At 42.0% G+C, this 14,355-nt stretch overlaps 1 protein-coding gene across 1 annotated transcript in view; it reads left to right on the forward strand.

Annotated features, from left to right (window-relative positions):
* Positions 1-14,355, forward strand: part of LRRC31 (leucine rich repeat containing 31) — a 48,447-nt gene that overhangs the window by 31,757 nt on the left and 2,335 nt on the right. The window contains 5 exon segments of the mRNA XM_061192756.1: positions 2,036-2,200; positions 2,421-2,588; positions 3,383-3,547; positions 6,232-6,399; positions 11,146-11,313. Of these exon segments, the coding sequence (XP_061048739.1) occupies positions 2,036-2,200; positions 2,421-2,588; positions 3,383-3,547; positions 6,232-6,399; positions 11,146-11,313 (834 nt within the window).

Consider the following 14,355-nt stretch of genomic DNA (forward strand, 5'->3'; position numbering starts at 1 on the left):
TTTACATCTCTGCAAAGATTTCTGTAAAATCAACAAAATTTATGCCAATGTCTTCTCTCTAATCCTTCCCTAGAAAATGGGGGCCAGCTGATGTTTCCTGGTTCACCCCTTCCTATAGCTAAGGAAAAACGTCATACATCTCAGAGCTGGCCAGATCCTTTCAAATCCTAGTCCCACTTCTAATTCTCTTTGTGATCATGGACAAAATACTTAAACTTTCTGAGCCTCAGTTTTATTATCTCTGAAAAGGGGTGATATCCACCTCAAAAAAAAATTATTGTGAGCGTTAAATAATTTCTGTAAAGTACCTACTACGTGCTTGACACATAGTAGGCGCTCAATAATCGATAATTCTTTCTTTCCCTATTCCCTCATCCAAAATTACCTTTCTGTGGTTTTTCATGATCAATTTAGCCCCACTGGTTAGCAGCTGGTTATCGTGTACCAGGGTCTCAAATTTAACGTACTGTTACTCAGGCATGAAAAGAAGTATAGATTATTTTCTATGACTGATCTAATCTTTTTCATGATCCACCATCCTTAAGAAACCAGGAAGTGGAATTTCTGCCCTGGGACCCACTCTAAACTCATCTGGTCCAGGAGAGAGTCTGCACCCTTGTCACTAATGTTTTGTGTCCTTTCCCCTCTCCCGGAGATTTTATCCTCTCTGGAAGGCCTTCTGCATCCTCCCCACCAGGAGGGGCTATCTTATCATCCATACTCTGCTTAGCCTTAATGGCAGATGGAGTATAAGGAGAATAAATGGTTTACTGATAAGAAAACATAAATCAGGAGGCATTTCAACATTATTACACCTGTTACAATTGCTTAGTGCAGGATTGCAAATGCCTAGGCCCTCCAGTGCCATATGCACTGCAGACAATCATGTACTCTTTCTCCGTGATCCTGGGGGATGCCTCAGGGCGATACATATCCACACCCCTTTGACTGGCAATGGCATACAAAATGACACCTGTTTATCCCTGGCTTATGATATTATAACTCCTGGAGAATTTGCATTTTAACCCGGGGCTCCTGGACTCCAAAAACCTTAAACCATGGAATAAATAACCAGTGGCAGAAGTTCCAGCCCAGTAGTGGATGGTGGAAGAGAGGCTTCTGGACACAGTGGACCTTCCAACACTCTTAACTGGTGCTAAAATTGACTCCAGACATTGAGAAAGTACATTTGTCATGTGTGTGGCTCACCATTCTGTTCTGCCCCCAAAGCAGTGAAAAGTATTCCTAAGGGCTGATCTCCCCACACTTCCCCTGTTCTCTCCCAGCTTCCGCTCTGTAGCCCTCAGATGTTTCCTGTGTGAAATGGTATCAGAAATGTCAAGTGTCACCCCCCCTCACTGCATCCTCCTCCACCCCAAGGTTGCATCACTGTTATGAGCTGCTAGTACCTGATGCTCTCTTACTGGTTCCTCCCTGCAGTGGCTGGATCAGTTGTATGTGATATTCTTGATGTCAAAGTGAGCTTTTCCTCTGTGGTGGCCAGTGCCCTGCTTTGCTTCTACCTCTGGCCAATCTTCCTCTGGCCAAAATATAAACAGTGGTTATGCTGGGGAATAGTATTATGGGTGATTTAAATCTTCTTCATGTTTTATTTATTTTCTAAGTCTTTTACACTTCTGCCTCTGGCCAAGCTTCTCAGCAGTGCTGATCCCCGGAGAAGGTGGTTGAGAGAAAGTAGACGGACTGGTAGAAATATTTATTACCATAAAAACAATTTGGTAAAACCACCCTACTAACAGGTGGATTTTTTTTTTTTTTTTTTTACACCATGTTTGCTTACGAGCATGGCTTCAGAACTCTGGAGGGACTAGACTTGCTGTGCCTGTACATATAGAAGCTCACCCTGCTGGGAGTGGGCAAGAACTGGGTCCTTTTCTCCTCCCTGTTCCCTGGCATCTAACCAGTAGCTGGCCCGGCTTCAATACTCCGTAAACAATGGCTGTATTGATTTTGAAATGAATTCCCTGCTTTGCGGATTAGCGATCAACCTGATCTTTGGGCCATTTTGTAACAGGAGAAGCACTTAAAGCGCTGCCTGAACTTGAGTTGAATTTGTCCTGGAACAGTAAAGTGGGAGGAAACTTGCCTCTGATCCTCCAGACATTCCGAGAAGGAAGCAAGAAACAAATGCTTGAGCTTGTGGACTCTGCCCTCACGTCAGAAGATGGGGCGTTTGTGGGTAAGTGGAATTTGGAAGAGTCCTTCCCAGGAAAAAAATGTGAAGGCACCCATGATTGGATAGCTTGGAAATCAACGTTGGCTGTGTTTTCTCTCACCCTGAATTGAAAGAGTGGTTCACTATATCCCAGGTCACATGAAGATGTACCTCCCTCCTGCCTGCCCCAACTTTCACACTCTGCATCTTTACTGAGTTGTCCTTTGAATTTCCTTCCTTCCAGGTCACTTGCTCCTTAGGCTGCAAAACCTTGAAGTACTTGATCTTTCTATTAACAGAAACAATGATGGCAGTCTCAACAGTATTGCTCAGGGATTAAAAAGTACCTTAAATCTGAAAGTCTTGAAGTTACATTCATGTGGATTATCACAAAAGAGTGTCAAACTACTGGGTGAGTTAGCAATGGCTAAAGTTTCTATATAACTTTATATTATATGGAATTTTTAAGCTGTTAGGAAATACAACAAAATATAAACAGTGGTTATGTTGGGGAATAAGATTATGGGTGATTTAAATCTTCTTCATGTTTTATTGATTTGCTAAGTCTTTTACAGTGAGCATATACTTTCATGATTACAAAAATAATCTTTTAAAACGGCTGACTCTGAAAAGGCCAGGATATTTTAGGTCAGAGAGAGACACTGTGCAAAATAAGTGTGCTACTAAAGCTGTCCATTTTTCTCTTACTTTTGAAAATGCCAGCATTATTTTATGATTAGTAGTAGGAAGGAATTGGTATTGATAAAAAGAACAGCTTCAGTGACATCTGTAGTTTAAATTTATTCTGCTATAGAGTATCCACATTAAAGAATAGGAAATGAAATGTGTTTCTATCCCTTCAACTTCTAGAGCCTGTGAAATCCTTCTCCCTGGCAGTTTGAATAAGTCTGGAATGCTATGACAGCACCAGTGCTCAAGGATAGTAGGGGAAGATTCATTAGTTGAAAGATTTTGATCAAAACCATTGACGATCAATGCAGATCACAGGGAGTGTGTATTTGAAGCCACTGTCAGGTCCGAAGGGGTAGATGGTACAAAGTGGATAGTTATCCCACTGTCTGGGCTTTTGTCAACATAGTGTACATATTGTCTCAGTCTCCCTTCTCCACACCTGCCCCCTCTCCTGCTCCACTCCTGCCGACCGCCTTGTAATATGTCAGAATGGGGTTCTGACCTTCTTTGTAGATGCTGCTTTTAGATACTTGTGTGAGCTGAGGACACTAGACCTTTCCTGCAACAAGGAGATGAGTGGAGGGTTTGAAGACTCCCCGGGGCTGGCCACGCTCAAGCACCTGGAGGGGCTGGATCTTCACCAGTGCTCGCTGGCGGCTGACGACATGGTGTCGCTGAGTAGGTACTGCAGAGCCGAGGGAGGACTCCTGGAGCCTTGGCATGTGTTTGCAAACCTGGCAAATTTGAGATGTGCTGTTTATGAAGTTACTGGAAGGATCACATCATAAAAATTTTGTGAATGCCCCAGTATAGTATTTGGCAAATATTAAGTGCCCAGTAATTGTTAGTGAATCTAAACTCCTCCTATACACATCTGTAAAGGACAGATGTGGCGCTTGAGGGAGAAAATTTTGAATTTATGTGGCTGTTTAGAAATGAATCTGCTACTGTCACAAAGTGTATTACAAATCGGGATGTAGAAGGAAAGCCAAAACGAAGGGTGTTGAGTCTTTCTCGCTAACCAATGAAGCCGAGGCACTTAGATACAAATGAAGTTACAGAAAGTCAGTGGGATGGTGCATAACGGGTGTACATTACAACTTTAGGTCACTACGCTTACTTTCCTACCACAGACATAGTCCTGTAACCTGTAATGTATAAGAGCAGTTTCCCCTAAGCAAGCATACTCTTGAGATTAAGGGTTTTATTCCACCTGCAGCCACAATAAACCTTCAGAATGCATCCAGACTCTGACCATTGCTTACCACTGAGACCTCTACTACCCTGGTCCAGCCCACTGTCACCGCATGCCTAGATCATTGCAGGAGGCCAGATGGTTTTCCTGCTCCTCTGTCCATTTCTGGCATTTCCTGCTCCTCCTCTGACTGCATTCTCTGTTCCTTCCCCCCCACCCCGTTGACTACTCCCGCCACAGCATGTGTGCTGACGCTCACGCAGACCAGCCACGCTCTGCTCTCCCTCCGTACTACCGGCTCCTCCTGCTCAGGGATGGGGTTTTTTTTCAGTATCTCTCTGTTGCTCATGCACAGGGTCTGGCACATAGTTGGCAGCCAGTAAATGCTTGTTGAGAATGTGACTGATTGAATGAATCAATCAATAAAGAACGGGAAAAAGAATTTTTTGTTGTTTTTAGTACAATTGGGGGAGAAAAACAGTAAAATAGGTCTTTAGGTCTAATATTGATTTTTAGCCCTGCTAAGTTATTTCTTAGACTCTTATCCCTCAATTGGGGAAAATGAGAAGAGTTCAAGGCTTTCATGAAGATTTTAAAGCAGTAAACAATCCCTTTTTGAGCTCCAGGTGGAGACTGTGAGGTGTCACCATCCCCTTTTCTTATGAATGTCGTACCTGTGGAGACACTCCTGAATTACCAATGTACCAGATTCCAAATAATGAATTTCCCCTGCTACAACTGAATAACACGAGCGTCCTGTCTCATCTTATTGCTCAGAGGAAGATTAAAGTGCTAGAGGATCTGAATTGTTAATGCTAGTACATCAGAGGGATTAACCTCTCTTATCTAGATCTGCAGCCACGAACACAGGTAAATGGCCCCAGAAAGGTAATGGTTATTTAATAACTGTAGTGAATTGCATTGTCCTGCTTAATTTTGAAAAGATGGAATTGAAAATACATCCTGTTTATACCTTATGATGTTAAAGAATTGAACATTCTTTTATCTGATCATTCTCGATAGCTCCAAAGGAATGGAATTACAGGTCATTTAGCCAACAACGTTTGATTGATCATCTAATTGTTCGAGGCACTGTGCTGTGGGCTGAGGGAATTCACAGGCAGGAACTTCAGTCTGGTGGGGGCAGGAATAAACCAAATACGTGGTGAAATACAAGGTGCTGGGGGCGTTAGAAGAGGGAGACACCACAGCAAGTACCTGCCCTTTTTTCCTTCCCTTCCCCTTCCTTTCTCCTGTCCTTCCCTCCTTCCACTAACATTTGTGCCTCTGATTTCCAGGCTCTGAGGCACACTCTGGGCACGAAGCAGCCCCTACACACAAAGCTCACCTCTGGGGAGGGAGGGCAGAAGACAAACACATACACAAACAAATCACGTAATGGGCGGTGCTGGGAGGAAAAGAAAATAGGGAGATGTAATAGTGACCAAAGGGTTACTGTGGCTTTGGTGGCCCTGGAAGACTCTGAGGAGGTGAGCCAGCCCCACAGAGATCCCAAGATACTGCATTTCCCACATTGGAAAGAACTAGGGCAAAGGTCTGGAAGCAGGAAAAGCAGCAGAAAGATAGCGAAGCAGGGGTAACTCCTGGCACAGCAAGGGCCTTCAGGACCCCACTCTGGTGCTGTTAGCCACAGATATCCGTTCTGATTTCTTGATTTCATTGCCTTTCTAGTACTTCTGACTTATATTCTGAGAAAAGAATGATCGTATCAAACATTAATTGAGCAGTTAGTGTGTGCCAGGCACTGTACCAGGCACTTTACATATACCAAGTCGTTTTATCTTCCCATTGCCTCTGTGAAGTAGTATTGTTATTCTTCTTGAGAAAACTGAGGTTCAGAGAAGTTAAGTAACTTGTCTGAAACCACACAGTTCTTTAGTAGCAAATCCAGGATTAGAACCACCAGTTCTGTCTCCAAAGTCTTTGCTCTTAACTTCTAGCCTTGAGAGAGGCTTGGAGAAGAGCCCAAGCTGCATACTGGGAAGAATGGCTGGTGTGTATGTGGTGTGAAATTGTGTGTAAGGCAGGGCAGGGGTCAGAGAGGGAAGAGCTCTGCTTGCTGATCAAGAAGACTGTGGGACCCAAACACCCTGAAGACCCTTTGTGAGATGCTACCTAAAACATGTCACTGTTGATGTTTTAATAGCCCAGGTTATCCCTTTTCTCTCGAGTTTTCAAGAATTGGATTTATCTGCCAACAGAAAGATGGGCAGCTCTTCTGAAAACCTACTCAGCAGGCTCCGATTTTTACCAGCAGTGAAGTCATTGTTAATCAACAGCTGTGCTTTGGAAAGTGAGACTTTTACTGCCCTGGGTAAGAGCATTCCCCAAATCCCTGCAGGCACTGGTACCATAACATCTGAGAGGGGAGGCCTCTCTTTGCCTACAAATGAATTTCATTCCAAGGCTCAGCTGTACGCAAAGTAAAGTATTAATTTGTCTTTCTTTCAGGAAATATGCTCTCTTAAAAGTGACTTTCAAAGCCACATGAATGATTTCTGGCATTGTAAATTTAACATTTAAAATTTAAAGTGTACACAGTTGGCCCTTTGTAACCATGGGTTCCAAATCCGTGGATTCAACTGACAGCAACTCGAAAATATTTGGAAAACAATTTCCGGAAAGTTCCAAAAAGCAAAACTTGAATTTGTCTCATTCAGGCAACAATTTACACAGATAGCATTTACTTTGTAATAGGTATTATAAGTAATCTAGAGTTGATTTAAAGTATATGGGAGGATGTGCATAGGTTATACGCAAATACTGTGCCATTTTATATAAGGGACCTGAGCTTCCATGGATTTTGGTGTCTGCAGGGTGTCCTGGAAACAATGCCCCTGTGGATACGGAGGGACGGCTGTATAACCAACTCTGAAGGCTCACATTCCTGGTAACTTGTACAGTATAATTTGGAATTGCTGGAAAGGGAGGCAATTACTAGTGTGTGAGCCTAGCTGGCTGCTAGCACCTAGTCCCAACAGGGTTTGTCGTCCTCTCTCAGGAATCTCGGCGTGCCTGAAGACCATGGATATGGCCCGGCCTACATCAGGGATTTACTAAACCTGACATTTCTGCCTATGCTGGGGCAAGGGCACTGTCTGCGAGTAGAGGGAGACATTTTGAGGCAAAGGGACTTTGCCCAATTTTCCCAAATATACCACCCAGGCGTCCAGCACTTTGAGCACATGGTGCCAGGGCTCCTCAACCACCTCCAGCTTCAGTGATTCCCTGGAGGGACTCACAGATCTCACTGCTGAGATTTATTACAACAAAGGGATACAAAGCAAAATCAGCAAAGGGAAACATGCATGGGGCCGAGTCCAGAGGACACCAGGCCCAAGCTTCCAAGATTCCTTTCCCAGCAGAGTCACAAGGACGTGCTCCGTTCCTGCAGCACGTTGTGACGACATGGTCTGAAATGTTCCCGGGGAGGCTCGCCTGAACCTTCAAGTCCAGGGTTTTTAGTGGGGCTTGGTCATGCAGGCACCCTCTACGAAGCACATACCAAAATTCCAGGCTCACAGAAGGAAAGCTAGTGTTCAGCATAAATCATCTTATTTGTACACAAACATTGTAGGCACAACGAACCACCCTTATAAGTTAGGGAATGGTGACAACACTTCCAAATTCCATGTTCCCAGGTGTCAGCCAAGGGCCAACCTTGCCAGCAGGACTTTGTAGGGATAGTGGTCTCAGGCCTGCTAGGTTAACTCTGTTTTGTACACATGCACAAGACTTGTGTGGTTGGATTCTGGTGCTTCCTGGGTAACAGTGAAAACAGAGCCCTTCTCTCTGACCTTCCCTCAAGGGTTATGTCTGTTGACACTCCCTTAAAAATGAATTGTCCTATGGACCCGACAGGGCTATTATTAATGAAATGAATGCATTCTATTAATAAAAAATAACAAGTAGTTATTTATTAATATCTGTCAATAAAAATAAGTACATATAATTTATCCCAAATTCTAAGAACTCTCTGTTTAGGGTACTCTTGCTCTCCTTTTCAGCCCAAGTGTTCTGTTCGACACACAGGGTCTTGGTCCTTGCCGTGTACTTCTCCCAGCCCTCCCCCAGCACTGCTCATCTCATTGGCCACGTGTCTGGATGGGGAAAAGTAGCAGGATATGTACATTTCTTAACCTGAGGTGCATGGCTCCTCCCTTAAGAGAGTCAGTCTATAGTTATGCCTGGGCAGGGGGCTGTGAACTCCCTAAAATTGATTCCAATTCTTTTGTTGGTGGGAAATGTATGGTACATTTTTCTGGCTCCAAAGCACCTGGGATCAGACATCTGAAAGCAAATCCTGGCTCTGGCTCTCATGACCTGAGGTACTTAACAACTCTGTGCTTCAGTTTCCTTGTCTGTAAATGGAATAATAGGATCATATCTCACAGGGTTGTAAGAATTAAATGGGTTATTACATGTGAAGTTCTTGGTAATGTGCCTGGCTCATAGTAAATGCTCAATAAATGCCAGTTGTTAATATTATTATGGGGAGAGAGTCTATAAATTTTATTTAAGAAGTAAATTTTGGGACTTCCCTGGTGGTCCAGTGGTTAAGACTCCGCACTTCCACTGCAGGGGTGCAGGTTCGATACATGGTCGGGGAGCTGAGATCCCACATGCCACACGGTGTGGCCAAAAAAAAAAGTAAATTTTATTGTAAAAGCCAGCGGTTGCCTGGAGCACCTCTGGTAAAATCCAGATTCCTTCATGTGATCTAACAGGCCCCCTGGCGGCTCTCCCCCTTGCTCCCTGAACCCAGCCTCAGTTGGCTTCTTTCTGTTCCTTCATATCACCGAGCTCTCTCCTGCCTTTGACCTTCCTGTTCTCTAGAATTCCCTACCCCCCAGTCTTTCCTGGGGAGCTCTGATTGCAGGTCTCAGTGTAAATATCCCCTTTTAAGACAGCCCCTCTCTGAATTAGAAGTCCCTGTATCTTCCTTATAGCCTTTATCAGAATTTATAATTATGTGTTTACTTGTGTGGTTTTTTAATGTTGATACTTCTCCCAGATTGTTACCTTCTTGAGGGCAGGGATTGTGTTTATTCTTCACTGCATCCTTCAAAGCACATTTCAGGTATTAGATAAGTAAGTCAGTAAGTAGATAGGCAGGTTAGTAGATAGATAGACAGACATACAGACAGACAGACAAATTTCTCAAAGGGGGCTATAATCACCAAAATGGCTAGGTAAACACACACACAAACACACACACACACAAACACACACACACACACGCACACCCCCCACATTCCACTGCTCAGACTAATGTTGTTAGGAAAATTCCACAAAAAATAAATTTGGGGACAACATGAGATTTCATAAATATACTTCCTAGATGGAAAATGTTTGTGTCTTCTGCCATCAGAAGGCACAACTCTTTTCAATTATAGCTACACAATCAATAAATCATAATCAAGTAGATATTACACAAAATTACATCATCTGACATAAATCTTTAGACAGTCCCTGACTTACAACGGTTTGACTTCACACTTTTCGACTTTAAGGTGGTGTAAAAGCAATACACATTCAGTAGAAACCATACATAGAATTTTGAATTTTGATCTTCTCCTGGCCTAGTAATATATACGTGGTGCAATACTCACGCCATCACGAGGGTAAACTTAATAATCACTCTGTACCCAGACAACCACTCTGTTCTTCACTTTCAGAATGGTATTCAATAAATTACACGAGATATTCAACATTTTAGTATAAAATAGGCTTTGTGTTAGATGACTTTGCCCAACCATGGGCTAATATAAATGTTCTGAGCATGTTTAAGTAGGCTGGCAAAGTTATGATGATCAGAAGGTTAGGTGTATTAAATTCATTTTTTACTTAAGATATTTTCAACTTATCGGGATGTAACCCCACCATAAGTCGAGGGAGACCTGTTTAATTCAATTTGAATTAAGAAGTACATCAACAGTTAAAAAGAAGAAGTAAATCAAGTAAATACATATTTCTCTACATGACTTTGAGAAAAGAAAGTTCAATTTCTTATTGATAGGTCTCTGTACCATAGGAGTGGGAGGGTGCGCTTGTTAGATATTATAAAAAGAATATATATCTACCCCTCAAACATATATTATTTTTTAGAAAGAAGGCAGAATAGTTTAAAATGTAATTAATGGCTATACCTCGTGGATAAGTTGCTCTGGTTAATTTTAATGTTAGGGGAAACCGAGAACTAAGCAGAAAATCTTTGAATTTCCTTTAAAAATCTTTCCAATATACACTATTTCCGTTCTTTGTCTCTGTTAACTGCAGTTAAGTAAACACAAATACATTTTGGTGTTTCAGAGTTCTAGGGAGGTTTGGCCTTGTCTCTGAATTTCAACAGCGACCAGGACATGTAAAACCAGGACACACTCTGGAAATCGTGACTAGCTGTGAAAACTGTTCGTCTCTTTCTCCCTCTTAAATGTGAAGTGAAGGAAAGAAATCGCAGTCAACAGTGAATTCCATTTAATCAAGTTTTTTAAATTTTTATTTATTTATTTATTGGCTGCGTTGGGTCTTCGTTGCTGCACGTGGGCTTTCTCTAGTTGCAGTGAGCTGGGGCTACTCTCAGTTGCGGTGCGCGGGCTTCTCATTGCGGTGGCTTCTCTTGTTGCGGAGCACGGGCTCTAGGCGCACGGGCTTCAGTGGTTGTGGCACGGGGGCTCAGTAGTTATGGCTCCCGGGCTCTAGAGCGCAGGCTCAGTAGTTGTGGCGCACGGGCTTAGTTGCTCCGCGGCATGTGGGATCTTCCTGGACCAGGGCTCGAACCTATGTCCCCTGCATTGGCAGACAGATTCTTAACCACTGCGCCACCAGGGAAGTCCCCATTTAATCACGTTTTACTTTTCTAAAGTTTCCAACATTTCTCCCAAATAAAAATAGACAACATAAATTGAGGCCATGAATTTCAGTCAGGAGAAACGGTCTCTACTACTGTCTTAACCTCACTGATAGTAATATGTTGCCCTAGCCTAGGTTCCTCAAATTCAAGGCTTATGACCTCTAAGGAAACATAAATTATTGCTATTCTTATCGCTGTCAATTTCAGCTGAAGCCTCCATTCTCCTCCCTGCTCTGGAAATAGTCAACCTTTCTTGGAATAAGTGTGTTGGCAGCAACCTAAAGCTGCTCCTGGAAACGCTAAAGCTTTCAACGTCCCTTCAGGTGCTGAGGCTGAGCAGCTGTTCCCTGGTGACAGAGGACGTGGCTCTTCTGGGTTTTACCTACTGGTTCCATCCAAAGCAGTCCCGGCACTCAGAGCCCAGCGTGCCTGCCCTGCCAGTCCAGAGGAAGGGAGGTGGAGAAGGCAGCGAGGCCTGGAGCTAAGCCCTCTGTGCAGCTTCCCTGCTCCCTGACATCTGCTTAGGAGAGAGCTGGTTGAAACAGATAAGGGCAATTCTAAAACCAAAAAGACAGTGGAGAGTGTTTCATGAAAGGAGATGGAGGAATTTCCCTGGCGGTTCAGTGGTTAGGACTCCACGCTTTCACTCCCGGGGGCGAGGGTTCGACCCCTGGTTGGGGAACTAAGATCCCGCAAGCCACAAGGTGCGGCCAAACGTTAAAAAAAAAGAAGAAGAAAAAAAAAAAGGAGATAGACATAGATATGGTGGTCGAAGAAGGAGGATTACCTGATGTAGAATAGGAAGTTGGAACACTGCATGTGGCTGGGTGAGGCTCCTTGTCCTTGAGAGGTGTGTGCATGTGTGGGTTTTGTTTACGCCTATACCCACCCTGGCTCAGCTGGGTGCAGTCTTCTGCGTTCACCTACTGTTTCCTGTGGATAAATTATGCATAAGCAAACAAGAAATTTGTGTTATGCTCACACTGTTCTCTGATATTTCAATCTAGTTGGAACAGATATGTGTTTTCAAAACAAGTGTTATGGCCAAACACTGTAATTAGAAGATGTGGACAAATCATTGTGATTTTATTTTGCATTTCCCTAATGACTAATGATGGTGAGCATATTTTTATGTGTTTATGTGTTTATCTGTGTTTATCTGTAAACTGTATATATTCCTTGGTGAAGTGTCTGTTCTAATCTTTTGCCTAATTTAAAAAACTGGATAGTTTGTTTTCTTCTTAATGAGAGTTCTTTAGATTTTCTGGATACAAGTCTTTTATCAGATCTATAACTTGCAAATATTTTCTCTCAGTCTGTAACTTGTCTTCTCATCCCCTTAACAGTATCTTTTGCACAGCACAACTTTCAGTTTTGGGTTTTTTTAAAATATTTATTTATTTGGCTGTGCCAGGTTTTATTTGCGGCATGCGGGATCTTCGTTGCAGCGTGAGGGAGCTTTTAGTGTGGCATGCGGGATCTAGTTCCCTGACCAGGGATCAAACCTGGCCCACTGCATTGGGAGTGCGGAGTCTTAACCGCTGGACCACCAGGGAAGTCCCAAAACTTTCAGTTTTGATAAAGATCTATTTATCTATTTGCTAATTTGATGGATAGAGCTTTCTGTGTTGCATCTTAGAACTTTTTGCAAAACCCAAGTTCTCAAGGATTTTTCCTAGATTTTCTTCTAAAAGGTTTACATTTACATTTTACATTTTGACTTATTATCCATTTTGAGTATTTTTGTACAAGGCGTGAGATATGGGCTGAAAATCTTTTTGCATATGACAGCTCAATTATTCAAGCACCATTAGTTGAAAAGACTCATTGAATTGCCTTTGCATTTTTGTCAGAAATCAACTGGCCAGTTTGTGAGGGTCTATTTTTGGTCTGTTCTGTTCCATTGGTCTATGCATCTATTCTTTTACCGATACCATACTGTCTTGATTACTAAAGCTTTATAGTAAGCCTTGAAATCAGGTAGCATGGGCATTCTGACTTTGTTCTTCTTTTTCAAAATCATTTTGGTTATTCTAGTTCCTTGACATTTCCATATAAATTTTAGCATCAGCTAGTCAATATCTACAAACAACCCCTCTGGAAGTTTGATTGGGATTGCATTGAATCTATAGGTAAATTCAGGGAGAAATGACATCTTAACTATATTGAGCACTCCCATCCATGAACACAGTATCTCTCTTTTTATTTAGGTCCTATTTGATTTATTTCATTGGTGTTTTGTAGTTTCTACCATGCAGATCCTGCATATACTTTGTTAAATTTATATCTAAGTATTTAATTTTTTGGTGCTATTATAAACGGTACTGGTTTCTAAATTTTGATTCCCAATTGGTCATTGCTAGTATGTAGAAATACAATTGATTTTCCTATATTGACATTTTATACTGAGACTTTGCTAAACTCATCTATTAGTTCTATGAGATTTTTGGTAGATGCTGTAGGATTTTCTACATAGGCAATCATGTCATCTATAATTAGAGTCAGCTTTATTTCATCCTGTCCAGTCTCTATACCTTTTATTTCTTTTTCTTGGTTATTTAACTGGCTAGGATTTCCAGTAGATGTTGAATGAGGTGAGAGCAGACATCCCTGCCTTGTTCTCAATATTGGGGGGAAAGCACTCAGTCTTTCCCATTAAGTATAATGTTATCTATAGGTTTTTGTTTGTGTTTTGTAGATGTGCCCTTTATCAGGTAAAGGAATCCTAATCTGGCTAGATTTCTTATAATGAATTGAAGATATTTTGTTGAGGATATTTGTGGCTATGTTCATGAGAGATAATTGCCTAATAGGTTTTTGGAATATCTTTGTCTGGCTTTGGTATCAGGGTAATAATGAGCTCAGAAAATGAGTTGGCAAGTGTTCCTGCCTCTTCTATTTCCTGGGATGATTTTGTAGACTTGGTATTATTTTTTCATTAACTTGAAACTTCATAGAATTGACCACTGAACCTGTCTAAACTTGGAGTTTTCTTTGTGAGAAGTTTTAAATTACAAATTCAGTTTTAAAAATAGATATAGCACCATTCAGGTTATCTTTTTCTTCTTGAGTTTTGGTACTTTGTGTCTTCCAAGGAATTGACCCATTTTACTTAGGTCAAATTTATGGAAATAAAGTTTTCTTATAATCCTGTTAATGTCTGCTAATCACTCTGACTACTTCTTCTGTGACCTCCTTCCTCTTCAACCACCTGCTGGAGAAAATTCTCTGCTTTTAAAGGGCTCCTGTGAGTAGGTTAACCTCGTTTGGGTCTGCGTTTCTTAAACTCAGGTGTGCCATGTAATATAACCCAATCATGGGGACCCATCATATACACAGTCCTAGGAATTAGGGTGGAAATCTTGGAGTCACCTTAGAATTCTGATTACCACAAGAGGTTTATCAATATTATCAATC

The sequence above is a fragment of the Eubalaena glacialis genome, chromosome 6 (genome assembly GCF_028564815.1).
Source record: "Eubalaena glacialis isolate mEubGla1 chromosome 6, mEubGla1.1.hap2.+ XY, whole genome shotgun sequence".
Classification (NCBI taxonomy): Eukaryota; Metazoa; Chordata; class Mammalia; order Artiodactyla; family Balaenidae; genus Eubalaena; species Eubalaena glacialis.